Source organism: Coregonus lavaretus (genome assembly GCF_964263955.1).
Source record: "Coregonus lavaretus genome assembly, chromosome: 24".
In the NCBI taxonomy this organism is placed as follows: domain Eukaryota; kingdom Metazoa; phylum Chordata; class Actinopteri; order Salmoniformes; family Salmonidae; genus Coregonus; species Coregonus lavaretus.
The window spans coordinates 44994373-45020389 of NC_140011.1; the positions used below are offsets into that span (position 1 = coordinate 44994373).

Below are 26017 nucleotides of genomic sequence, written 5' to 3' on the forward strand. Positions count from 1 at the left end.
GTGTGTGTGTGTGTGTGTGTGCGCGTGTGTGTGTTACCTGTAGGTCTGGGTCTGGGTCCAGCAGGCTCCTCTCTCCACAGAACTGGCCTTCGTAACCATAGGAACAGTTACAATAGTACGCCCCAAAGGTGTTTATACACACTCCTCCGTTCTCACACTCCTCACGCTCACACTCGTTCACATCCTCATCACATCTGGAGAGGAGGAGAGATAGGTATATAGGTAGAGAGAGATAGAGGAGGAGAGATAGGTAGATAGGTAGAGAGAGATAGAGGAGGAGAGATAGGTAGATAGGGAGAGAGAGATAGAGGAGGAGAGATAGGTAGATAGGGAGAGAGAGATAGAGGAGGAGAGATAGGGAGATAGGCAGATAGAGATAGAGGAGGAGAGATAGGTATATAGGGAGATAGAGGAGGAGAGATAGGTATATAGGGAGATAGAGGAGGAGAAATAGGTAGATAGGGAGAGAGAGAGAGAGAGAGGAGGAGAGATAGGTAGATAGGGAGAGAGAGAGAGAGGAGGAGAGATAGGTATATAGGTAGATAGAGGAGGAGAGATAGGTAGATAGGGAGAGAGAGATAGAGGAGGAGAGATAGGTAGATAGGGAGAGAGAGAGAGAGGAGGAGAGATAGGTAGATAGGGAGAGAGAGATAGAGGAGGAGAGATAGGTATATAGGTAGATAGAGATGGAGAGATAGGTAGATAGGGAGAGAGAGATAGAGGAGGAGAGATAGGTAGATAGGGTGAGAGAGGGCGAGGAGGAGAGATAGGGAGATAGGGAGATAGAGAGAGAGAGGTAGAGCAGGAGAGGAAGAGGGATGGAAGGAGAAAGTTTGAAAGGGGAAAGCGAGTCAGAGAAGAAGAGGGAGACTTTTAAACTCAGTTTCCTTTACTTCAGAAGACTAAGGCAAAATAACGCTATTGAGAGCCATGTTGAAATAGGTATACACACACAAACACACACACACAGCTTGCATTTCAAACAAGGCCTCCCACTGGGACAGAAGCATCTTACACACGTCTCTGTCTCTCTTCATGAAATGATTTCTCCCCAATGGGATTTTCACAACGTCTCTTTGACGTGTAAAAGTTGTTTCTCTTTTGTAAAACTATTAATGAGTTCAAATTAATTGGAGCAAATGCTGTGCCAAACAGCTCATATGTCTATTTAGGTGTGTTTTTGGGGTGAATTTAGACAATTATCTGAGTCTATAAAGGACATGTCCCCTCTCTCATCTGTTCTGTTCCACTCTCTTTCATGTACCTGGACAGGGTAAGGCAGATAGTAGCTGCCTGTGGGTAAATGTACCTGGACAGGGTAAGGCAGATAGTAGCTGCCTGTGGGTAAATGTACCTGGACAGGGTAAGGCAGATAGTAGCTGCCTGTGGGTAAATGTACCTGGACAGGGTAAGGCAGATAGTAGCTGCCTGTGGGTAAATGTACCAGGACAGGGTAAGGCAGATAGTAGCTGTGTGTGTGTAAATGTACCTGGAGAGGGTAAGGCAGATAGTAGCTGCCTGTGGGTAAATGTACCTGGACAGGGTAAGGCAGATAGTAGCTGCCTGTGGGTAAATGTACCTGGACAGGGTAAGGCAGATAGTAGCTGCCTGTGGGTAAATGTACCTGGACAGGGTAAGGCAGATAGTAGCTGCCTGTGGGTAAATGTACCTGGACAGGGTAAGGCAGATAGTAGCTGCCTGTGGGTAAATGTACCTGGACAGGGTAAGGCAGATAGTAGCTGCATGTGGGTAAATGTACCTGGAGAGGGTAAAGCAGATAGTAGCTGCCTGTGGGTAAATGTACCTGGACAGGGTAAGGCAGATAGTAGCTGCCTGTGGGTAAATGTACCTGGACAGGGTAAGGCAGATAGTAGCTGCCTGTGGGTAAATGTACCTGGACAGGGTAAGGCAGATAGTAGCTGCCTGTGGGTAAATGTACCTGGACAGGGTAAGGCAGATAGTAGCTGCCTGTGGGTAAATGTACCTGGACAGGGTAAGGCAGATAGTAGCTGCCTGTGGGTAAATGTACCTGGACAGGGTAAGGCAGATAGTAGCTGCCTGTGGGTAAATGTACCTGGACAGGGTAAGGCAGATAGTAGCTGCCTGTGGGTAAATGTACCTGGACAGGGTAAGGCAGATAGTAGCTGCCTGTGGGTAAATGTACCTGGACAGGGTAAGGCAGATAGTAGCTGCCTGTGGGTAAATGTACCTGGACAGGGTAAGGCAGATAGTAGCTGCCTGTGGGTAAATGTACCTGGACAGGGTAAGGCAGATAGTAGCTGCCTGTGGGTAAATGTACCTGGACAGGGTAAGGCAGATAGTAGCTGCCTGTGGGTAAATGTACCTGGACAGGGTAAGGCAGATAGTAGCTGCCTGTGGGTAAATGTACCTGGACAGGGTAAGGCAGATAGTAGCTGCCTGTGGGTAAATGTACCTGGACAGGGTAAGGCAGATAGTAGCTGCCTGTGGGTAAATGTACCTGGACAGGGTAAGGCAGATAGTAGCTGCCTGTGGGTAAATGTACCTGGACAGGGTAAGGCAGATAGTAGCTGCCTGTGGGTAAATGTACCTGGACAGGGTAAGGCAGATAGTAGCTGCCTGTGGGTAAATGTACCTGGACAGGGTAAGGCAGATAGTAGCTGCCTGTGGGTAAATGTACCTGGACAGGGTAAGGCAGATAGTAGCTGCCTGTGGGTAAATGTACCTGGACAGGGTAAGGCAGATAGTAGCTGCCTGTGGGTAAATGTACCTGGACAGGGTAAGGCAGATAGTAGCTGCCTGTGGGTAAATGTACCTGGACAGGGTAAGGCAGATAGTAGCTGCCTGTGGGTAAATGTACCTGGACAGGGTAAGGCAGATAGTAGCTGCCTGTGGGTAAATGTACCTGGACAGGGTAAGGCAGATAGTAGCTGCCTGTGGGTAAATGTACCTGGACAGGGTAAGGCAGATAGTAGCTGCCTGTGGGTAAATGTACCTGGACAGGGTAAGGCAGATAGTAGCTGCCTGTGGGTAAATGTACCTGGACAGGGTAAGGCAGATAGTAGCTGTGTTACAGTTACAGTAATAACAGACTTCAGGTAGAGAGTCAGAAATCAGTCAGAAGGGTTGAGAGGCGCCAGTGTTTTGGTACACTGTAAATGGTTTACCCTCTGCTGCTCTCTAGTGGTGACTGTGTATAACTGCTGCTCTCTAGTGGTGACTGTGTATAACCGCTGCTCTCTAGTGGTGACTGTGTATAACTGCTGCTCTCTAGTGGTGACTGTGTATAACTTCATGTTTGTGTGTGTACTTACATGAGTCCAGTGAGACCCCGGGGACAGCCACAGAGGAAGGCGGAGTCTCCAGGTGTACACTCTGCTCCGTTCTGACAGGGGTTTGGGAGACACGAAGTCAGCTCCTCCTCACAGAGACCTCCAGTGTACCGCAAGCTGCAACTACACCCAAAACCTGACAGGGGGAAAGACAGGATCAACTACAGCCTAAACCTGACAGGAACAGAGACAGGATCAACTACAGCCTAAACCTGACAGGAACAGAGACAGGATCAACTACAGCCTGAACCTGACAGGAACAGAGACAGGATCAACTACAGCCTAAACCTGACAGGAACAGAGACAGGATCAACTACAGCCTAAACCTGACAGGGGGAAAGACAGGATCAACTACAGCCTAAACCTGACAGGAACAGAGACAGGATCAACTACAGCCTAAACCTGACAGGGGGAAAGACAGGATCAACTACAGCCTAAACCTGACAGGGGAGAGACAGGATCAACTACAGCCTAAACCTGACAGGGGGAAAGACAGGATCAACTACAGCCTAAACCTGACAGGAACAGAGACAGGATCAACTACAGCCTAAACCTGACAGGAACAGAGACAGGATCAACTACAGCCTAAACCTGACAGGAACAGAGACAGGATCAACTACAGCCTAAACCTGACAGGAACAGAGACAGGATCAACTACAGCCTAAACCTGACAGGAACAGAGACAGGATCAACTACAGCCTAAACCTGACAGGGGGAAAGACAGGATCAACTACAGCCTAAACCTGACAGGAACAGAGACAGGATCAACTACAGCCTAAACCTGACAGGGGGAAAGACAGGATCAACTACAGCCTAAACCTGACAGGAACAGAGACAGGATCAACTACAGCCTAAACCTGACAGGAACAGAGACAGGATCAACTACAGCCTAAACCTGACAGGGGAGAGACAGGATCAACTACAGCCTAAACCTGACAGGAACAGAGACAGGATCAACTACAGCCTAAACCTGACAGGAACAGAGACAGGATCAACTACAGCCTAAACCTGACAGGGGGAAAGACAGGATCAACTACAGCCTAAACCTGACAGGAACAGAGACAGGATCAACTACAGCCTAAACCTGACAGGGGGAAAGACAGGATCAACTACAGCCTAAACCTGACAGGAACAGAGACAGGATCAACTACAGCCTAAACCTGACAGGGGGAAAGACAGGATCAACTACAGCCTAAACCTGACTGGACAGAGAAATCCAGGCACTTGTCATCTCCCGTCTGGATTACTGCAACTCGCTGTTGGCTGGGCTCCTTGCCTGTGCCATTAAACCCCTACAACTCATCCAGAACGCCACAGCCCGTCTGGTGTTCAACCTTCCCAAGTTCTCTCACGTCACCCCGCTCCTCCGCACACTCCACTGGCTTCCAGTTGAAGCTCGCATCTGTTACAAGACCATGGTGCTTGCCTATGGAGCAGTGAGGGGAACGGCACCTCCGTACCTTCAGGCTCTGATCAGACCCTACACCCAAACGAGGGCATTGCGTTCATCCACCTCTGGCCTGCTGGCTCCCCTTCCTCTGCGGAAGCACAGTTCCCGCTCAGCCCAGTCAAAACTGTTCGCTGCTCTGGCACCCCAATGGTGGAACAAGCTCCCTCACGACGCCAGGACAGCGGAGTCACTCACCACCTTCCGGAGACATTTGAAACCCCACCTCTTTAAGGAATACCTGGGATAGGATAAAGTAATCCTTCTACCCCCCCCCCCCCCACCACCCTAAAAAAAATAATAATAAAAAAAAAAATAATAATAATAATAATAATAATTGTAAAGTGGTTATCCCACAGGCTAAGGTGAATGCACCAATTTGTAAGTCGCTCTGGATAAGAGCGTCTGCTAAATGACGTAAATGTAAAATGTAAATGTAGAAAGACATGATTCAGGTGTCTCAATAAAGGAAAATATAAGAAATGTTTTCCTTTATCTAAATATGTCACAAAGACAAAGTAAAGCCGAAAACACAAATACGCACACACACACAGACAGACACAGACACAGACACAGACACAGACACAGACACAGACACAGACACAGACACAGACACAGACACAGACACGCACACGCACACGCACACGCACACGCACACGCACACACACACACACACACACACACACACACTCACACACAGTACACAGTACACAGTACTCACCACCAGAGGGCAGTAGGTTACATGTTCCTCCATTGAGACAGGGCTGGGTCACACAGGGGTCAGGGTAGAGTACACAGCCCAACTTCACCTCACTAAGGCCAGCTATCTCTGCATAGCGACTCCTCTTGTTCTGGAGAGGCAGCTCGTTCCCATTCAACACCAGCATTCTCAGACACCCCTGAAACCCATCCTGGGCCCGGGGTGGACCCCTTGCTCTCCTCTCCCCCGGATCTTGGGTACGACCCTGCCCCATCTCCCCCGGATTGGAGGTTGGAGGTCTGACTTGGGCACCGAAGAAGAAGGATGGATCGGCTGCGAGGGGCCAGAGTCGGACGGGCGCCCGGGCGGCCCTACGGCGTTCCACATAGCTGTCGTCTAATGACAGGAGGGTATAGTTGCTGGTGAGTTCTAACGTCACGTCGTGCCAGCGCCCATCGTTGATTGGTCGGCCGGAGATACCCATGATACCCAGCGTGTTGTCACAGTCCAGCTGGAACCACAGACGGCCCCCTTCGATCTGGAGGAGAGGGGAGGGGAGATAACTTATCATTAGAAGAGGGTGTCTGCGCGCGCGTGTGTGTGTGTGTGTATTTGTATTTGTGTGTGTGTGTGTGCGTGTGTATTTGTGTGTGTGTGTGTGTGTGTGTGTGCGTTTGTGTGCGTGTGCGTGCACGTGTGTGTGTGCATGTGCGCGTGTGTGTATTTGTGTGTGTGTGTGTGTGTGTGCGTGTGTGTATGTATGTGTATGTGTGTGCGTGTGCGCGTGTGTGTATGTGTGTGCGTGTGTGTGTGCGTGCGCTGCGTGTGTGTGTGTGTGTGTGTGTGTGTGTGTGCGTGTGTACCTTCAGCATGGTACAGGGGTTAGCCCGTGTGTACATGATGACTCCTTTACTCTGTAGTGTTCTGATACTCAGACCCAGTCTCATCTCACCTCCTCCTCCCTGGCCTCCCTCTGCCACTCTATACTTTATATAGCTGTTACCTGAGAAACTCAGAGATGTCTGGCCTACACAGAGAGAAAGAGAGAGAGAGAGAGAGAGAGAGAGAGAGAGAGAGAGAGAGAGAGAGAGAGAGAGAGACAATGAGAGAGAGCGATTTGACCCCAATAACTACCGTGGGATATGCGTCAACAGCAACCTTGGGAAAATCCACTGCATTGTCATTAACAGCAGACTAGTTCATTTCCTCAGTGAAAGAAATGTACTGAGCAAATGTCAGATTGGCTTTTTACCAAATTACCGTACGACAGACCACGTATTCACCCTGCACACCCTAATTGACAAACAAACCAAAACAAAGGCAAAGTCTTTTCATGCTTTGTTGATTTCAAAAAAGCTTTTGACTCAATTTGGCATGAGGGTCTGCTATACAAATTGATGGAAAGTGGAGTTGGGGGAAAAACATAACATTATAAAATCCATGTACACAAACAACAAGTGTGCGGTTAAAATTTGCAAAAAACACACTTCCTTCCACAGGGCCGTGGGGTGAGACAGGGATGCAGTTTAAGCCCCACCCTCTTCAACATATATATCAGCGAATTGGCGAGGTCACTAGAACAGTCTGCAGCACCTGGTCTCACCCGACTAGAATCTGAAGTCAAATGTCTACTGTTTGCTGATGATCTGGTGCTTCTGTCCCCAACCAAGGAGGGCCTAAAGCAGCACCTAGATCTTCTGCACAGATTCTGTCAGACCTGGGCCCTGACAGTAAATCTCAATAAGACAAAAATAATGGTTCTCCAAAAAAGGTCCAGTTGCCAGGACCACAAATACAAATTCCATCTAGACACCGTTGCCCTAGAGCACACAAAAAACTATACATACCTCGGCCTAAACATCAGCACCACAGGTAACTTCCACAAAACTGTGAACGATCTGAGAGACAAGGCAAGAAGGGCCTTCTATGCCATCAAAAGGAACATAACATTTGACATACCAATTAGGATCTGGCTAACAATGATTGAAACAGTTATAGAACCCATTGCCCTTTATGGTTCTGAGGTCTAGGGTCCGCTCACCAACCAAGAATTCACAAAATGGGACAAACACCAAATTGAGACTCTGCATGCAGAATTCTGCAAAAATATCCTTGTGTACAACGTAAAACACCAAATAATGCATGCAGAGCAGAATTAGGCCTATACCCACTAATTATCAAAATCCAGAAAAGAGCCGTTAAATTCTACAACCACCTAAAAGGAAGCAATTCCCAAACCTTCCATAACAAAGCCATCACCTACAGAGAGATGTCCCCTAAGCAAGCTGGTCCTGGGGCTCTGTCACAAACAGACCCCACAGAGCCCCAGGACAGCAACACAATTAGACCCAACCAAATCATGAGAGAACAAAAATATAATTACTTGACACATTGGAAAGAATTAACAAAAAAACAGAGCAAACTATTTGGCCCTAAACAGAGAGTACACAGTGGCAGAATACCTGACCACTGTGACTGACCAAAACGTAAGGAAAGCTTTGACTATGTACAGACTCAGTGAGCATAGCCTTGCTATTGAGAAAGGCCGCCGTAGGCAGACCTGGCTCTCAAGAGAAGACAGGCTATGTGCACACTGCCCACAAAATGAGGTGGAAACTGAGCTGCACTTCCTAACCTCCTGTCAAATATATGACCATATTAGAGACACATATTTCCCTCAGATTACACAGATCCACAAAGAATTTGAAAACAAACCCAATTTTGATAAACTCCCATATCTACTGGGTGAAATACCAAAGTGTGCCATCACAGCTGCAAGACTTGTGACCTGTTGCCACAAGAAAATGGCAACCAGTGAAGAACAAACAACAACGTAAATACAACCCATATTTATGTTTATTTATTTTCCCTTTTGTACTTTAACTATTTGCACATTGTTACAACACTGTATATAGACATAATATGACATTTGAAATGTCTTTATTCTTTTGAAACTTCTGAGTGTAATGTTTACTGTTAATATTTATTGCTTACTATCTACTTCACTTGCTTTGGCAATGTTAACACACGTTTCCCATGCCAATAAAGCCCTTAAATAGAAATTGAATTGAGAGAGAGAGAAACAGAGAGAGAGAGAGACATAGAGAGAGAGTCAGAGAGAGAGACAGAGAGAGAGAGAGAGACAGAGAGAGAGAGAGAGAGAAAGAGAGAGAGAGAGAGAGAGAGAGAGAGACATAGAGAGAGACAGAGAGAGAGACAGAGAGAGAGAGAGACAGAGAGAGAGAGAGAGAAAGAGAGAGAGAGAGAGAGAGAGTGAGACATAGAGAGAGAGACAGAGAGAGAGACAGGGAGAGAGAGAGAGAGAGAGATGGAGAGAGAGAGAGAGAGAGAGAGAGACACACATAGAGAGAGACATAGAGAGAGATCCCCCCCCACACACACACAGAGAGAAAGACAGAGGGCTCTATTTTAACAAACACATCTGGCGGTAGTGCTATACCTTCAGAAATATTTTTGCTAATTTCACAATCACTATTATTATTACTATTACCGGTGTAGTAACTGGTGGTGGCGTGAAAGGGCTGGGTTTAGATAAATAAAGGGCTGGGTTTAGATAAAGGGCTGGGTTTAGATAAATAAAGGGCTGGGTTTAGATAAAGGGCTGGGTTTAGATAAATAAAGGGCTGGGTTTAGATAAATAAAGGGCTGGGTTTAGATAAAGGGCTGGGTTTAGATAAAGGGCTGGGTTTAGATAAATAAAGGGCTGGGTTTAGATAAATAAAGGGCTGGGTTTAGATAAAGGGCTGGGTTTAGATAAATAAAGGGCTGGGTTTAGATAAAGGGCTGGGTTTAGATAAAGGGCTGGGTTTAGATAAATAAAGGGCTGGGTTTAGATAAATAAAGGGCTGGGTTTAGATAAAGGGCTGGGTTTAGATAAAGGGCTGGGTTTAGATAAATAAAGGCCTGGGTTTAGATAAATAAAGGGCTGGGTTTAGATAAAGGGCTGGGTTTAGATAAATAAAGGGCTGGGTTTAGATAAAGGGCTGGGTTTAGATAAATAAAGGGCTGGGTTTAGATAAAGGGCTGGGTTTAGATAAAGGGCTGGGTTTAGATAAATAAAGGGCTGGGTTTAGATAAATAAAGGGCTGGGTTTAGATAAAGGGCTGGGTTTAGATAAATAAAGGGCTGGGTTTAGATAAAGGGCTGGGTTTAGATAAAGGGCTGGGTTTAGATAAATAAAGGCCTGGGTTTAGATAAATAAAGGGCTGGGTTTAGATAAAGGGCTGGGTTTAGATAAATAAAGGGCTGGGTTTAGATAAAGGGCTGGGTTTAGATAAAGGGCTGGGTTTAGATAAATAAAGGGCTGGGTTTAGATAAATAAAGGGCTGGGTTTAGATAAAGGGCTGGGTTTAGATAAAGGGCTGGGTTTAGATAAATAAAGGCCTGGGTTTAGATAAATAAAGGGCTGGGTTTAGATAAAGGGCTGGGTTTAGATAAATAAAGGGCTGGGTTTAGATAAAGGGCTGGGTTTGGATAAATAAAGGGCTGGGTTTAGATAAAGGGCTGGGTTTAGATAAAGGGCTGGGTTTAGATAAATAAAGGGCTGGGTTTAGATAAATAAAGGGCTGGGTTTAGATAAAGGGCTGGGTTTAGATAAATAAAGGGCTGGGTTTAGATAAAGGGCTGGGTTTAGATAAAGGGCTGGGTTTAGATAAATAAAGGGCTGGGTTTAGATAAAGGGCTGGGTTTAGATAAAGGGCTGGGTTTAGATAAATAAAGGGCTGGGTTTAGATAAATAAAGGGCTGGGTTTAGATAAAGGGCTGGGTTTAGATAAATAAAGTGCTGGGTTTAGATAAAGGGCTGGGTTTAGATAAATAAAGGGCTGGGTTTAGATAAATAAAGGGCTGGGTTTAGATAAAGGGCTGGGTTTAGATAAAGGGCTGGGTTTAGATAAATAAAGGGCTGGGTTTAGATAAATAAAGGGCTGGGTTTAGATAAAGGGCTGGGTTTAGATAAATAAAGGGCTGGGTTTAGATAAAGGGCTGGGTTTAGATAAAGGGCTGGGTTTAGATAAATAAAGGGCTGGGTTTAGATAAATAAAGGGCTGGGTTTAGATAAATAAAGGGCTGGGTTTAGATAAAGGGCTGGGTTTAGATAAATAAAGGCCTGGGTTTAGATAAATAAAGGGCTGGGTTTAGATAAAGGGCTGGGTTTAGATAAATAAAGGGCTGGGTTTAGATAAAGGGCTGGGTTTAGATAAAGGGCTGGGTTTAGATAAATAAAGGGCTGGGTTTAGATAAAGGGCTGGGTTTAGATAAATAAAGGGCTGGGTTTAGATAAAGGGCTGGGTTTAGATAAAGGGCTGGGTTTAGATAAATAAAGGGCTGGGTTTAGATAAATAAAGGGCTGGGTTTAGATAAAGGGCTGGGTTTAGATAAAGGGCTGGGTTTAGATAAATAAAGGCCTGGGTTTAGATAAATAAAGGGCTGGGTTTAGATAAAGGGCTGGGTTTAGATAAAGGGCTGGGTTTAGATAAAGGGCTGGGTTTAGATACATAAAGGGCTGGGTTTAGATAAATAAAGGGCTGGGTTTAGATAAATAAAGGGCTGGGTTTAGATAAAGGGCTGGGTTTAGATAAATAAAGGGCTGGGTTTAGATAAAGGGCTGGGTTTAGATAAATAAAGGGCTGGGTTTAGATAAATAAAGGGCTGGGTTTAGATAAATAAAGGGCTGGGTTTAGATAAATAAAGGCCTGGGTTTAGATAAATAAAGGGCTGGGTTTAGATAAAGGGCTGGGTTTAGATAAATAAAGGGCTGGGTTTAGATAAATAAAGGGCTGGGTTTAGATAAAGGGCTGGGTTTAGATAAAGGGCTGGGTTTAGATAAATAAAGGGCTGGGTTTAGATAAATAAAGGGCTGGGTTTAGATAAAGGGCTGGGTTTAGATAAATAAAGGGCTGGGTTTAGATAAAGGGCTGGGTTTAGATAAAGGGCTGGGTTTAGATAAATAAAGGGCTGGGTTTAGATAAATAAAGGGCTGGGTTTAGATAAAGGGCTGGGTTTAGATAAAGGGCTGGGTTTAGATAAAGGGCTGGGTTTAGATAAAGGGCTGGGTTTAGATAAATAAAGGCCTGGGTTTAGATAAATAAAGGGCTGGGTTTAGATAAAGGGCTGGGTTTAGATAAATAAAGGGCTGGGTTTAGATAAATAAAGGGCTGGGTTTAGATAAAGGGCTGGGTTTAGATAAAGGGCTGGGTTTAGATAAATAAAGGGCTGGGTTTAGATAAATAAAGGGCTGGGTTTAGATAAAGGGCTGGGTTTAGATAAATAAAGGGCTGGGTTTAGATAAAGGGCTGGGTTTAGATAAAGGGCTGGGTTTAGATAAATAAAGGGCTGGGTTTAGATAAATAAAGGGCTGGGTTTAGATAAAGGGCTGGGTTTAGATAAATAAAGGGCTGGGTTTAGATAAAGGGCTGGGTTTAGATAAATAAAGGGCTGGGTTTAGATAAAGGGCTGGGTTTAGATAAATAAAGGGCTGGGTTTAGATAAATAAAGGGCTGGGTTTAGATAAAGGGCTGGGTTTAGATAAAGGGCTGGGTTTAGATAAATAAAGGGCTGGGTTTAGATAAATAAAGGGCTGGGTTTAGATAAAGGGCTGGGTTTAGATAAATAAAGGGCTGGGTTTAGATAAAGGGCTGGGTTTAGATAAAGGGCTGGGTTTAGATAAATAAAGGGCTGGGTTTAGATAAATAAAGGGCTGGGTTTAGATAAAGGGCTGGGTTTAGATAAAGGGCTGGGTTTAGATAAATAAAGGCCTGGGTTTAGATAAATAAAGGGCTGGGTTTAGATAAAGGGCTGGGTTTAGATAAATAAAGGGCTGGGTTTAGATAAAGGGCTGGGTTTAGATAAAGGGCTGGGTTTAGATAAATAAAGGGCTGGGTTTAGATAAAGGGCTGGGTTTAGATAAATAAAGGGCTGGGTTTAGATAAAGGGCTGGGTTTAGATAAAGGGCTGGGTTTAGATAAATAAAGGGCTGGGTTTAGATAAATAAAGGGCTGGGTTTAGATAAAGGGCTGGGTTTAGATAAAGGGCTGGGTTTAGATAAATAAAGGCCTGGGTTTAGATAAATAAAGGGCTGGGTTTAGATAAAGGGCTGGGTTTAGATAAAGGGCTGGGTTTAGATAAAGGGCTGGGTTTAGATAAATAAAGGGCTGGGTTTAGATAAATAAAGGGCTGGGTTTAGATAAATAAAGGGCTGGGTTTAGATAAAGGGCTGGGTTTAGATAAATAAAGGGCTGGGTTTAGATAAAGGGCTGGGTTTAGATAAATAAAGGGCTGGGTTTAGATAAATAAAGGGCTGGGTTTAGATAAATAAAGGGCTGGGTTTAGATAAATAAAGGCCTGGGTTTAGATAAATAAAGGGCTGGGTTTAGATAAAGGGCTGGGTTTAGATAAATAAAGGGCTGGGTTTAGATAAATAAAGGGCTGGGTTTAGATAAAGGGCTGGGTTTAGATAAAGGGCTGGGTTTAGATAAATAAAGGGCTGGGTTTAGATAAATAAAGGGCTGGGTTTAGATAAAGGGCTGGGTTTAGATAAATAAAGGGCTGGGTTTAGATAAAGGGCTGGGTTTAGATAAAGGGCTGGGTTTAGATAAATAAAGGGCTGGGTTTAGATAAATAAAGGGCTGGGTTTAGATAAAGGGCTGGGTTTAGATAAAGGGCTGGGTTTAGATAAATAAAGGCCTGGGTTTAGATAAATAAAGGGCTGGGTTTAGATAAAGGGCTGGGTTTAGATAAATAAAGGGCTGGGTTTAGATAAAGGGCTGGGTTTAGATAAAGGGCTGGGTTTAGATAAATAAAGGGCTGGGTTTAGATAAATAAAGGGCTGGGTTTAGATAAATAAAGGGCTGGGTTTAGATAAAGGGCTGGGTTTAGATAAAGGGCTGGGTTTAGATAAATAAAGGCCTGGGTTTAGATAAATAAAGGGCTGGGTTTAGATAAAGGGCTGGGTTTAGATAAATAAAGGGCTGGGTTTAGATAAATAAAGGGCTGGGTTTAGATAAATAAAGGGCTGGGTTTAGATAAAGGGCTGGGTTTAGATAAATAAAGGGCTGGGTTTAGATAAAGGGCTGGGTTTAGATAATTAAAGGGCTGGGTTTAGATAAATAAAGGCCTGGGTTTAGATAAATAAAGGGCTGGGTTTAGATAAAGGGCTGGGTTTAGATAAATAAAGGGCTGGGTTTAGATAAAGGGCTGGGTTTAGATAAATAAAGGGCTGGGTTTAGATAAAGGGCTGGGTTTAGATAAATAAAGGGCTGGGTTTAGATAAATAAAGGGCTGGGTTTAGATAAATAAAGGGCTGGGTTTAGATAAATAAACAAGTTGTAGCTGTGTCAAGGCCAATCAGAGAGAGCTGACCTACACTGGCCAATCAGAGAGAGCTGACCCACACTGGCCAATCAGAGAGAGCTCCATGTATAAATATATGGTTGCTTCAAGTTGTGTACTTACGGTCTTTTATGTAACCTATAATCAATGTCATCAACTCCCAATTATTCTATGTAACCTATAACGCTGTCATGGATGTTTGTCCTATCAGTCGAAGATATTATTTATTAAATTATTTATTAGTATTTATTAAAACTATACAGTAGCCTATGTAGTAGTATACTATAGCCTATTCAGTTTTTTATAAAAAGTAATTGGCTTCAACATTAAAATATTATCCTACATTGCGTTTGCATTTCGAAATGGATTGCATGGCCGAGCCACGGACACGCCTACCAAACGTCATCATAACATTAGCCTACCTGTTGACGTGTAAACAAACAGCCTCATATCAACAGCCTAGTGGATTCAACATTACGGTTTCACATTTAGGTCCAAAAGAGGAAAGTCGGAGATGCATTATTTAACAAAATGATACATTGAAAGCAATAAATAACTAGTTTCTAAAACAGGCTTCCCAGTCACTGTCGTCTTTCATTCAATGGGCAACGGCTCCAAAATTGCATTGAATAGCCAGGACGAGGAATCATTATAATACGTTTGGTTTTTAATCAAGATTTTTTAAACAACAACAACAACAATACTTGCAAATAGGGTCAAAAGCACCAGGATAAACAAGACGCTGAACCAGGACTATGACCATGTGGGAGGTGGGAATTTACCAGTTGTGAAGTCATAAATACCAGTGGGATGCATTCATGTGATTTGAACTCGTTGAGAAACACTGATTTGCTAATGGCCAACAAGCTGTGTCAACCATCAACTAAAAGTACAGCTATCATGCTTGTAAACCAATTATAGGGTTCAAAAACCATATTAATAGACTCCTTTTTATAAATAATGTTTTGTTGTTTCATTTAACTGCCGAAAAATGCTGTTATAGAGTCAATTTCCTTAGTAGGGGAGGTCAGAGGTCACCATGTGGGAGAAGTGGGTGCTCAGGATGATAGTCCGTTTCCCACTAGTAATTACCAGTTCGAGGGCCGTTCAAATAATTTTTTCCCCCAGTCGTATGTGGTATATTCCCACTTGGTTACGAACGCACCATGACACTGCCTCCTTTAGCGCCAAAGGGGGCGTGTCTGTAGCACGGTACATCTCCCACTCCGGGGTAACGTGATTGGCTGTCACTGTTAAGGAAACGCAACACAATTCATTGAAAACTTCAGCTTATAGCAGGTATTACCTGTTTGCTGAACAAGAGGGAAGTTCAAAGTGGCTTGAGCACTTTCACGCGGTTCTGAAAACCCCTTATTCACAACCACCTTAGACTGGGAACATATCCGCAGCTATAAACAATTTTCCTTCAATTCATTACATTTAACGTCATTTAGCAGACGCTCTTATCCAGAGCGACTTACAGTTAAGTGAGTGCATACATTATTCTTTTATCTTTTCATACTGGCCCCCCCATGGGAATCGAACCCACAACCCTGGCGTTGCAAACGCCATGCTCTACCAACTGAGCTACATCCCTGCCGGCCATTCCCTCCCCTACACCGGGCCAATTGTGCGCCGCCCCATGGGTCTCCCGGTCGCGGCTGGCTACGACAGAGCCTGGATTCGAACCAGGATCTCTAGTGGCACAGCTAGACCAATGCCTTAGACCACTGCGCCACTCGGGAGACAAGCGAGATTTGGACACTTGGTGTTTTTACTTAATTCTTAATTTTTTATAATTTAATTATTTGCTATTTTTTACTTATCTATTTCTACTTAACACTTTTAAAATATATATATTTTCTTAAAAACTGCATTGTTGGTTAAGGTCAGTAAGCATTTCACTGTAAGGTCTACACCTGTTGTATTCGGCGCATGTGGCAAATATAATGTGATTTGATTTGGTTTGATAACGCCGATTCTGATCCAACCAGAAATGCCATACATTGTGCCACTGGCCTGAGACGATTGAAGTTCAATATGTAGCCTAGATGTAGTAGGATCACATTAACTAACTAGCTAACTAACTTAGCTGGTTCATTGTTGCCCATGCGAGGAAGTCAGGCTAGCAAGCATTTTAGCCAGGTAGCCTTGTCTAGGACATCCAGAACTAAAAGTGTGGGTCAGTAACTGAAAGATTAACCGACAAGCCGACAAGAAAAAAAAGAAAAAAAGAAAACAAATCTGTCAATGTGCCCTTGAGCAAGGCACTTCACCCTAGTTTGCTCCAGTTTGCCGTACCACGATGGCTGACTCTGTAAAACAACACATTACACTGCACCTATGTAACAATAAAACTACATTTATTTATTTTTTACTACCGTATGTCATATACCGTTTTGCCAACGTGAAAGAGAGGAGGATGACATTGGCGTCCATCCAGTCTAGTAGGGTGAGTCAACACACATCAGCACCAATATATTTAGCAACATTGATTAGACTCAATTATTTTTTATCATCTTTAAGTTTGTTTTCACTGTATTACACTAAGCATATATTTTTGCCTAGTTGATTTAATTATGTTGAAATGGTGCTGGAATAACGGAGGCAGTTTTCTTTGCGGTGATTCTCTACGGTTCTAAATCAGTATTCGTTTACGTGAACTTGACCACATGGCAGGTCATGTGACTGTAGGCACATCAAACGTTCAGCCTGCTTCCCGAATGCTGGAAGGGAAACAGGAACCCCTTCTCTACAGCACCTAGTTCAATTGCGTTTAGGAGTTAAAACCTACAGGAGGGTATCTCTCCAGGAACAGGGTTGGAGTTAAAACCTACAGGATGGTATCTCTCCAGGAACAGGGTTGGAGTTAAAACCTACAGGAGGGTGTCTCTCCAGGAACAGGGTTGGAGTTAAAACCTACAGGAGGGTATCTCTCCAGGAACAGGGTTGGAGTTAAAACCTACAGGAGGGTGTCTCTCCAGGAACAGGGTTGGAGTTAAAAACCTACAGGAGGGTGTCTCTCCAGGAACAGGGTTGGAGTTAAAACCTACAGGAGGGTGTCTCTCCAGGAACAGGGTTGGAGTTAAAAACCTAGAAAGGGTGTCTCTCCAGGAACAGGGTTGGAGTTAAAACCTACAGGAGGGTAGCTCTCCAGGAACAGGGTTGGAGTTAAAACCTACAGGATGGTATCTCTCCAGGAACAGGGTTGGAGTTAAAACCTACAGGAGGGTAGCTCTCCAGGAACAGGGTTGGAGTTAAAACCTACAGGAGGATATCTCTCCAGGAACAGGGTTGGAGTTAAAACCTACAGGAGGGTAGCTCTCCAGGAACAGGGTTGGAGTTAAAACCTACAGGAGGGTATCTCTCCAGGAACAGGGTTGGAGTTAAAACCTACAGGATGGTATCTCTCCAGGAACAGGGTTGGAGTTAAAACCTACAGGAGGATATCTCTCCAGGAACAGGGTTGGAGTTAAAACCTACAGGAGGGTATCTCTCCAGGAACAGGGTTGGAGTTAAAACCTACAGGAGGGTATCTCTCCAGGAACAGGGTTGGAGTTAAAACCTACAGGATGGTATCTCTCCAGGAACAGGGTTGGAGTTAAAACCTACAGGATGGTATCTCTCCAGGAACAGGGTTAGAGTTAAAAACCTACAGGAGGGTATCTCTCCAGGAACAGGGTTAGAGTTAAAAACCTACAGGAGGGTATCTCTCCAGGAACAGGGTTAGAGTTAAAACCTACAGGAGGGTTTCTCTCCAGGAACAGGGTTGGAGTTAAAACCTACAGGAGGGTATCTCTCCAGGAACAGGGTTGGAGTTAAAACCTACAGGAGGGTATCTCTCCAGGAACAGGGTTGGAGTTAAAACCTACAGGAGGGTAGCTCTCCAGGAACAGGGTTAGAGTTAAAAACCTACAGGAGGGTATCTCTCCAGGAACAGGGTTAGAGTTAAAAACCTACAGGAGGGTATCTCTCCAGGAACAGGGTTGGAGTTAAAAACCTACAGGAGGGTGTCTCTCCAGGAACAGGGTTGGAGTTAAAACCTACAGGAGGATATCTCTCCAGGAACAGGGTTGGAGTTAAAACCTACAGGAGGATATCTCTCCAGGAACAGGGTTGGAGTTAAAACCTACAGGATGGTAGCTCTCCAGGAACAGGGTTGGAGTTAAAGCCTACAGGAGGGTATCTCTCCAGGAACAGGGTTGGAGTGAAAACCTACAGGATGGTATCTCTCCAGGAACAGGGTTAGAGTTAAAAACCTACAGGAGGGTATCTCTCCAGGAACAGGGTTGGAATTAAAACCTACAGGATGGTATCTCTCCAGGAACAGGGTTAGAGTTAAAACCTACAGGAGGGTTTCTCTCCAGGAACAGGGTTGGAGTTAAAAACCTACAGGATGGTATCTCTCCAGGAACAGGGTTGGAGTGAAAACCTACAGGAGGGTATCTCTCCAGGAACAGGGTTGGAGTTAAAACCTACAGGAGGGTAGCTCTCCAGGAACAGGGTTGGAGTTAAAAACCTACAGGAGGGTATCTCTCCAGGAACAGGGTTAGAGTTAAAACCTACAGGAGGGTATCTCTCCAGGAACAGGGTTGGAGTTAAAAACCTACAGGAGGGTGTCTCTCCAGGAACAGGGTTGGAGTTAAAACCTACAGGAGGGTAGCTCTCCAGGAACAGGGTTGGAGTGAAAACCTACAGGAGGGTATCTCTCCAGGAACAGGGTTGGAGTTAAAACCTACAGGAGGGTAGCTCTCCAGGAACAGGGTTGGAGTTAAAAACCTACAGGAGGGTATCTCTCCAGGAACAGGGTTAGAGTTAAAACCTACAGGAGGGTATCTCTCCAGGAACAGGGTTGGAGTTAAAAACCTACAGGAGGGTATCTCTCCAGGAACAGGGTTGGAGTTAAAACCAACAGGAGGGTAGCTCTCCAGGAACAGGGTTGGAGTTAAAACCTACAGGAGGGTATCTCTCCAGGAACAGGGTTAGAGAGCCCCGTCTAGAACAGTACTTTAATATCCTCTTATCTGCCTGTGGTTCCTTTCACCTGCACACAGTCAAAAATAGGGCTTCCTCCTGCCAATCCCCTTCTAATTAACAATATTATCACCTGCACATTGGTCCATCCTGTCAGGCAGACACTGGCAGAGAGAGGGCGCTGTGGGGCTGGAACGAACACACTGCATGTCTGTAGGACAGGATTGTCCCTCACACTGCTCCTCCACGGGATTGGGACAGGTTCCTCCTGGGAGGCGGGGGGTGTAAAGAAAGGAAGGACAGAGTGAGGGTGAGAAAGATACAGCAAGGGGGGGGGGGGGGGGGGGGTGTGAAAAGGTCAAATGATGAAAATAGGCTGTGTGTGTATTGACCTGGGCAGGTGCATGTCTCCATTCGGCTGTACCGTGGGGTGACCAGGCTGACTGTCGGGGTGCTGTAGGTCACCATCGCTCCACCCTCCACCACCAGGGCCTGTTCACACACTCTGTCCCCACAGTTGAGCTCCCCTGAGCAGGCTAGCCCCAGCACCTCTGCCCCCGCCAGTACACCCTGGAGTTGCCCTCTCTGGCCTCCTCTAGCCGACTCCCCACCCTGTCCTCTCCCCTCCCCTCTCCTCCCCGCCTCCCCCATCCTATGGATCAGCTCCTGTGGGGTGAGGTACCCTCCTCCCCCTCCTCCACCCTCTTCTTCCCCCTCTGGTCTCTCCATGGCCAGGAGTAGGTCGATGCCCCCAGACACCGGCTGCACACCGAGAATATGCAGAGGGTCCTGTTGTTGCTCAAGCGACGACGAACCCCAGCCGACTACGCCACGCAGCCTCTGTTTGAAAGAGAAAAATGGTATTAGTCATATCAAACTTTATTAGTCATAAACTTTATTAGTCAAAAAACCTTTTGTCAAAACAACTTTATAAGTAAAAAAGAAAATGTAATGAAATAACTAAGTTATTAGTAATCATCCCTTCCAAGACAGAAAAACAGATACAGAGAGGTGCTAACCCTAACCCCAGGTGCTAACCCTAACCCCAGGTACTAACCCTAACCCCAGGTACTAACCCTAACCCCAGGTACTAACCCTAACCCCAGGTACTAACCCTAACCCCAGGTGCTAACCCTAACCCCAGGTACTAACCCTAACCCCAGGTACTAACCATAACCCCTGGTACTAACCCTAACCCCTGGTGCTAACCCTAACCCCAGGTACTAACCCTAACCCCAGGTGCTAACCCTAACCCCAGGTACTAACCCTAACCCCAGGTACTAACCCTAACCCCAGGTACTAACCCCAGTTACTAACCCTAACCCCTGGTACTAACCATAACCCCTGGTACTAACCCCAGGTACTAACCCTAACCCCAGGTACTAACCCCAGGTACTAACCCTAACCCCTGGTACTAACCCCAGGTACTAACCCTAACCCCTGGTACTAACCCTAACCCCTGGTACTAACCCCTGGTACTAACCCTAACCCCTGGTGCTAACCCCAGGTGCTAACCCTAACCCCAGGTGCTAACCCTAACCCCTGGTCCTAACCCCAGGTGCTAACCCTAACCCCAGGTGCTAACCATAACCCCTGGTACTAACCCTAACCCCTGGTGCTAACCCTAACCCCAGGTACTAACCCCAGGTACTAACCCTAACCCCTGGTACTAACCCTAACCCCTGGTACTAACCCTAACCCCAGGTACTAACCCTAACCCCAGGTGCTAACCCTAACCCCAGGTACTAACCCTAACCCCAGGTACTAACCCTAACCCCAGGTACTAACCCCAGGTACTAACCCTAACCCCTGGTACTAACCCTAACCCCAGGTACTAACCCTAACCCCAGGTACTAACCCTAACCCCTGGTACTAACCCTAACCCCTGGTACTAACCCCAGGTACTAACCCTAACCCCAGGTACTAACCCCATGTACTAACCCTAACCCCAGGTACTAACCCCAGGTACTAACCCTAACCCCTGGTACTAACCCCAGGTACTAACCCTAACCCCTGGTACTAACCCTAACCCCTGGTACTAACCCCTGGTACTAACGCTAACCCATTGGTACTAACCCCAGGTACTAACCCTAACCCCAGGTACTAACCCCAGGTACTAACCCTAACCCCTGGTACTAACCCTAAACCCTGGTACTAACCCCTGGTACTAACCCTAACCCCTGGTGCTAACCCCAGGTGCTAACCCTAACCCCAGGTACTAACCCTAACCCCTGGTCCTAACTCCAGGTGCTAACCCTAACCCCAGGTGCAAAACCATAACCCCTGGTATTAACCCTAACCCCTGGTGCTAACCCTAACCCCAGGTGCTAACCCTAACCCCTGGTACTAACCCTAACCCCTGGTACTAACCCTAACCCAGGTGCTAACCCTAACCCCTGGTGCTAACCCTAACCCCTGGTACTAACCCCTGGTACAACCCTAACCCCAGGTGCTAACCCTAACCCCTGGTGCTAACCCTAACCCCAGGTGCTAACCCTAACCCCAGGTGCTAACCCTAACCCCAGGTGCTAACCCTAACCCCAGGTGCTAACCCTAACCCCTGGTACTAACCCTAACCCCTGGTACTAACCCTAACCCCAGGTGCTAACCCTAACCCCAGGTACTAACCCTAACCCCAGGTACTAACCCTAACCCCAGGTACTAATCATAATCCCTGGTACTAACCATAACCCCTGGAGCATTTTCTAAGTGCTATGAGCACACCTACCCGATTGATAAGCAGGGTGGCAGCACTGGAGCAGTTTCTAGGTGTTAAGTGCCTTGCTCAAGGGCTCAAGGGCAGATTGTCAGATCTGGCGACCCTTTAGTCTCCCTACCGGTTTGACGTTATTGAGATCCCAGCAGCTGTTCAGGGTGACACACACACACCTGCTTAATATTATTAAGATGTCGTCCCAGCAGGTCTTCAGGGGTCAGGGAGGGGAACCTCAGGGTGATGGCGCTACGGAGGAGATCCTCAGTCACCTGTTCAACCATGACCGCTACGACCACTGGGACAGAGTAACGACCGTCACTCACCGTAGCATTACACTGATACCTGGGGAGAGAGACCAACACACAGCTCAGAGAGAGAGAGTGTGTGTGTGTGTGTGTGTGTGTGTGTGTGTGTGTGTGTGTGTGTGTGTGTGTGTGAACCACAGGAGGTTGGTGACACCTTAATTGGGGAGGACGGGCTCGTGGTAATAACTGGAGCGGAGTAGGTGGAAGGGTATCAAATACAACAAACACATGGTTTCCATTTGCTCCGTTCCGGACATTATTATGAGCCGTCCTCCCCTCAGCAGCCCCCACTGGTAGGTACCTGCCAGGCTCCAGTCCAGCCAGGGCCACTACACTGCCGTCCTGCCTGTTGATCTTGAACGGATTCCGCTGCTGCAAAGGCCTCTGGGTAAAGGACAACACGTCTGTGACATCACGGTCGGATGCGTAGATCCGACCAATCAGGCCACCGGGATAGGAGTCTGTTGCCGTGACGATGTAGATGTCCAATGGGGTGACGGAGGGTCTGTACTGGCTGTCTCCGACCACCCTGATGAAGACCCAGCAGGAGGAGGAGAGACGAGGCTTACCACTGTCACGGGCCTGGAAGAGGAAAGACAGAAGAAGAAGAAGAAGGAGAAGAAGAAGAAGAAGAAGAAGAAGAAGAAGAAGAAGGAGAAGAAGGAGAAGAAGGAGAAGAAGAAGAAGAAGAAGAAGGAGAAGAAGAAGAAGTAGAAGAAGAAGAAGAAGAAGAAGAAGGAGAAGAAGAAGAAGTAGAAGAAGAAGAAGAAGAAGAAGGAGAAGAAGAAGAAGAAGAAGAAGAAGAAGGAGAAGAAGAAGAAGAAGAAGGAGAAGAAGAAGAAGTAGAAGAAGAAGAAGAAGAAGAAGAAGGAGAAGAAGAAGAAGAAGGAGAAGAAGGAGAAGAAGGAGAAGAAGGAGAAGAAGAAGAAGGAGAAGAAGAAGAAGAAGGAGAAGAAGGAGAAGAAGAAGAAGTAGAAGAAGAAGAAGAAGAAGAAGAAGAAGAAGAAGAAGGAGAAGAAGAAGAAGGAGAAGAAGAAGTAGAAGAAGAAGAAGAAGAAGAAGAAGAAGAAGGAGAAGAAGAAGAAGAAGAAGAAGAAGAAGAAGAAGAAGAAGAAGAAGAAGAGGTTTACATTTTGAGTCTCTTTACTAATAACATTTTGAGTTCTCACCTGGACTTCCAGAGTGTTGATATCAAACTAGGTATCTCTTTCCTAAGAATAACTCTGATCTAAACTAGGTGATAATAACTGCATATAAAGCCCTCACCTGGACCTCCAGAGTGAACTCCCTGGTAGCATCAGGTCCTAGAACACGGTTGGACCTTAGGTCTCCGGTCTGTTCCACAGAGAAAGCATTCCCCTCGTTCCCAGACACAATGCGGAACTCAAAAGGAGGGCCGTTATGGGGGGAATCTTTATCAGTGACAGACAGCTTCAGCAGACTGGACCCGGCTGGCTGGTTCAACTGGAGATATAGGGTAACAGACCTTTCATACTATGTTAATGTAAGACAATGTGTAAATGGTTGCATGAACCACCCCTGGGATTTGATGCCATAATCAAAAGCATTGCACACTCTAAGCCAAACACTGACACAGACAGACGGACGGACAGACAGACGGACAGACTCAGAAACACAGACATGTGTGTGCACCTGTACAGCGGCTGTGGCGTTAGGTAGGGAGAAGACAGGAGGGTTGTCGTTTACATCAGCGATATCTATGTTGACGATGACTGTAGAGGACATGGCGGGGGAACCACTATCAAACGCCTGGACAGACAGAGTATAGTTGGACACCTGGAGAGGAGAGAGAGAGAGAGAGAGAGAGAGAGAGAGAGAGAGAGAGAGAGAGAGAGAGAGAGAGAGAGAGAGAGAGAGAGAGAGAGAGAGAGAGAGAGAGAGAGAGAGAGAGAGAGAGAGAGAGAGAGAGAGAGAGAGAGAGAGAGAGAGAGATAGACAGAGAAAGAGAAAGAGACAGAGAGACAGACATACAGACAGAGAGACAGACAGAGAGACAGAGACAGACAGAGAGAGAGAGAGAGAGAGAGAGAGAGAGAGAGAGAGAGAGAGAGAGAGAGAACACAATTAGACCCAACCAAATCATGAGAAAACAAAAAGAAAATTACTTGACACATTGTAAAGAATTTACAAAAAAACTGAGCAAACTAGAATGCTATTTGGCCCTAAACAGAGAGTACACAGTGGCAGAATACCTGACCACTGTGACTGACCCAAACTTAAGGAAATTTTTGACTATCTACAGACTCAGTGATCATAGCCTTGCTATTGAGAAAGTCCGCCATAGGCAGAACTGGCTCTCAAGAGAAGACAGGCTATGTGCACACTGCCCACAAAATGAGGTGGAAACTGAGCTGCACTTCCTAACCTCCTGCCAAATGTATGACCATATTAGAGGCACATATTTCCCTCAGATTGACGCGCACGTAGACAAGATGGTGTATTGAATAGAAAGCGGTACAAACCACCTCAAGATAAAAACATAATATTCAAAATCAGTAAGTTAGACTAAATATTAGCAATTCATATATTTGCAGTTAATAAAATTCAATCTGGATAATAACACAAAACAAATCATAAGGCTAGAGAAATATATCGACAACTACTACAACAACACGCAACACCCAAACATGGCGGAAGATAAACGAGGAGAGCCGATCCCCAAGAGGAAACGCGACTCGTCGACTGATACAGATGATATATGCTTTTCACCACTGGGTCTGGTAAGTGTGGAAAGCGACCTGTTGAAGTCGATAAATGACAAACTGGGCATACTGGAGTTGGTCAGTAAGGACGTAAAAGAGTTGAAAGCGAGTCTTCAAATGAGTGACGAATAAAATAAAAAAAAGTGACAGTCTCTAAGATGGAAACGGACGTTAGGGAACTTAAAAAGGAGAACAACCTTCTGAGAGAAGCCTTACTAGATATCCAAACTAGATCGATGAGAGAAAATCCAGTACTTACGGGTATTCAGGAAAAGGAGGGAGAAATAACAGAGAATATTATGAAGGACTTCCTGCATACAGCGCTTCAAAACCCACTCGAGGCTGTCGATAAAATCCAACTCGAACGTGTACACCGTTTCGGAAAAAGAGGACAGAAATATGAGCGCCCAATCGTTGCCAAATTTACATTTTTTGCATTTTTGCAATGGTTAAAAACCTAGGGAAGAGACTTGCTGGCACGAAAATAGGCATGAATGATCAGTTCCCGAGGGAGATTGCAGAAAGGCGCAAAGTTCTGTATCCAATCTTCAAGGAAAACAGATTAAAAGGGAAACGTGTTGCACTAGTGGTGGATAAATTATATATTGACAACCAAATGTTCAGAGACACAAAGACTACTCCATGGCTATTCTAAAAGTTGTAATAGAGGAGTCTAATAATGGAACACCCAATACTAGCAATGATAGCGATTGTAATTTTAAAGAACATTTATAGTAAGTATAGTATTTTATAAAAGGATAAGACGACATAACAAGAAAAGATAACAAGCAGAATAATCTTCAAGTACAACTAATTAGAACATGGCTTTTTTGGCAGGTGGTTGTTGTTTTGGTGGATGGTTGTTGTTTTGGCGGATGGTTGTTGTTTTGGTGGATGGTTGTTGTTTTGGCGGGTGGTTGTTGTTTTGGCGGATGGTTGTTGTTTTGGCGGGTGGTTGTTGTTTTGGCGGATGGTTGTTGTTTTGGCGGGTGGTTGTTGTTTTGGCGGATGGTTGTTGTTTTGGTGGATGGTTGTTGTTTTGGCGGGTGGTTGTTGTTTTGGCGGGTGGTTGTTGTTTTGGCGGATGGTTGTTGTGGTTGGTCCTGTGTTCTCCCTGGCGTCCTTTCCCCCTTGCGGCAGGTGTGGATGCAGGTGCGTTTGCACGCTCGGCCCATTTCTTCCGCAGTCAACCATGTGGTGTGCATTTTTGTGTTTGGAAAGGTGCGGCGTTAAGTGAGTGAGAGAGAGCTTTCAATTTTGTGTAGATGAGTGCACTTGTAAATCAGGTCCTTTCTTGAGTTGGGCTCTGGGATATAACAGCCGTTGAGTATCTGATTTTATGGTTGATTGTGGAGGAGGGGGGTTGAGTGTGTTGGAGTATGTGAGTATGTGCGTGTATGTTTGTCCGGCATCTGTTGTGGGGGGGGTGGGGATGTTGGAGGGGGGTATGGGATGGACCGTGGTAATTATTGCTTTTCAATAAATTAAATGT

General features: G+C 45.6%; 1 protein-coding gene across 1 annotated transcript in view; it reads right to left on the minus strand.

Annotated features, from left to right (window-relative positions):
• The window catches only part of LOC311099906 (protocadherin Fat 3-like), a gene marked incomplete at both ends in the record, with an annotated part of 292315 nt that overhangs the window by 54663 nt on the left and 211635 nt on the right, over window positions 1-26017 (minus strand). The window contains 10 exons of the mRNA XM_084140624.1: window positions 38-194; window positions 3294-3447; window positions 5480-5996; window positions 6322-6485; window positions 18915-19049; window positions 19174-19621; window positions 21671-21839; window positions 22104-22384; window positions 23069-23266; window positions 23456-23599. Of these exons, the coding sequence (XP_083996750.1) occupies window positions 38-194; window positions 3294-3447; window positions 5480-5996; window positions 6322-6485; window positions 18915-19049; window positions 19174-19621; window positions 21671-21839; window positions 22104-22384; window positions 23069-23266; window positions 23456-23599 (2367 nt within the window). The remainder of the gene's footprint in view (window positions 1-37; window positions 195-3293; window positions 3448-5479; window positions 5997-6321; window positions 6486-18914; window positions 19050-19173; window positions 19622-21670; window positions 21840-22103; window positions 22385-23068; window positions 23267-23455; window positions 23600-26017) is intronic.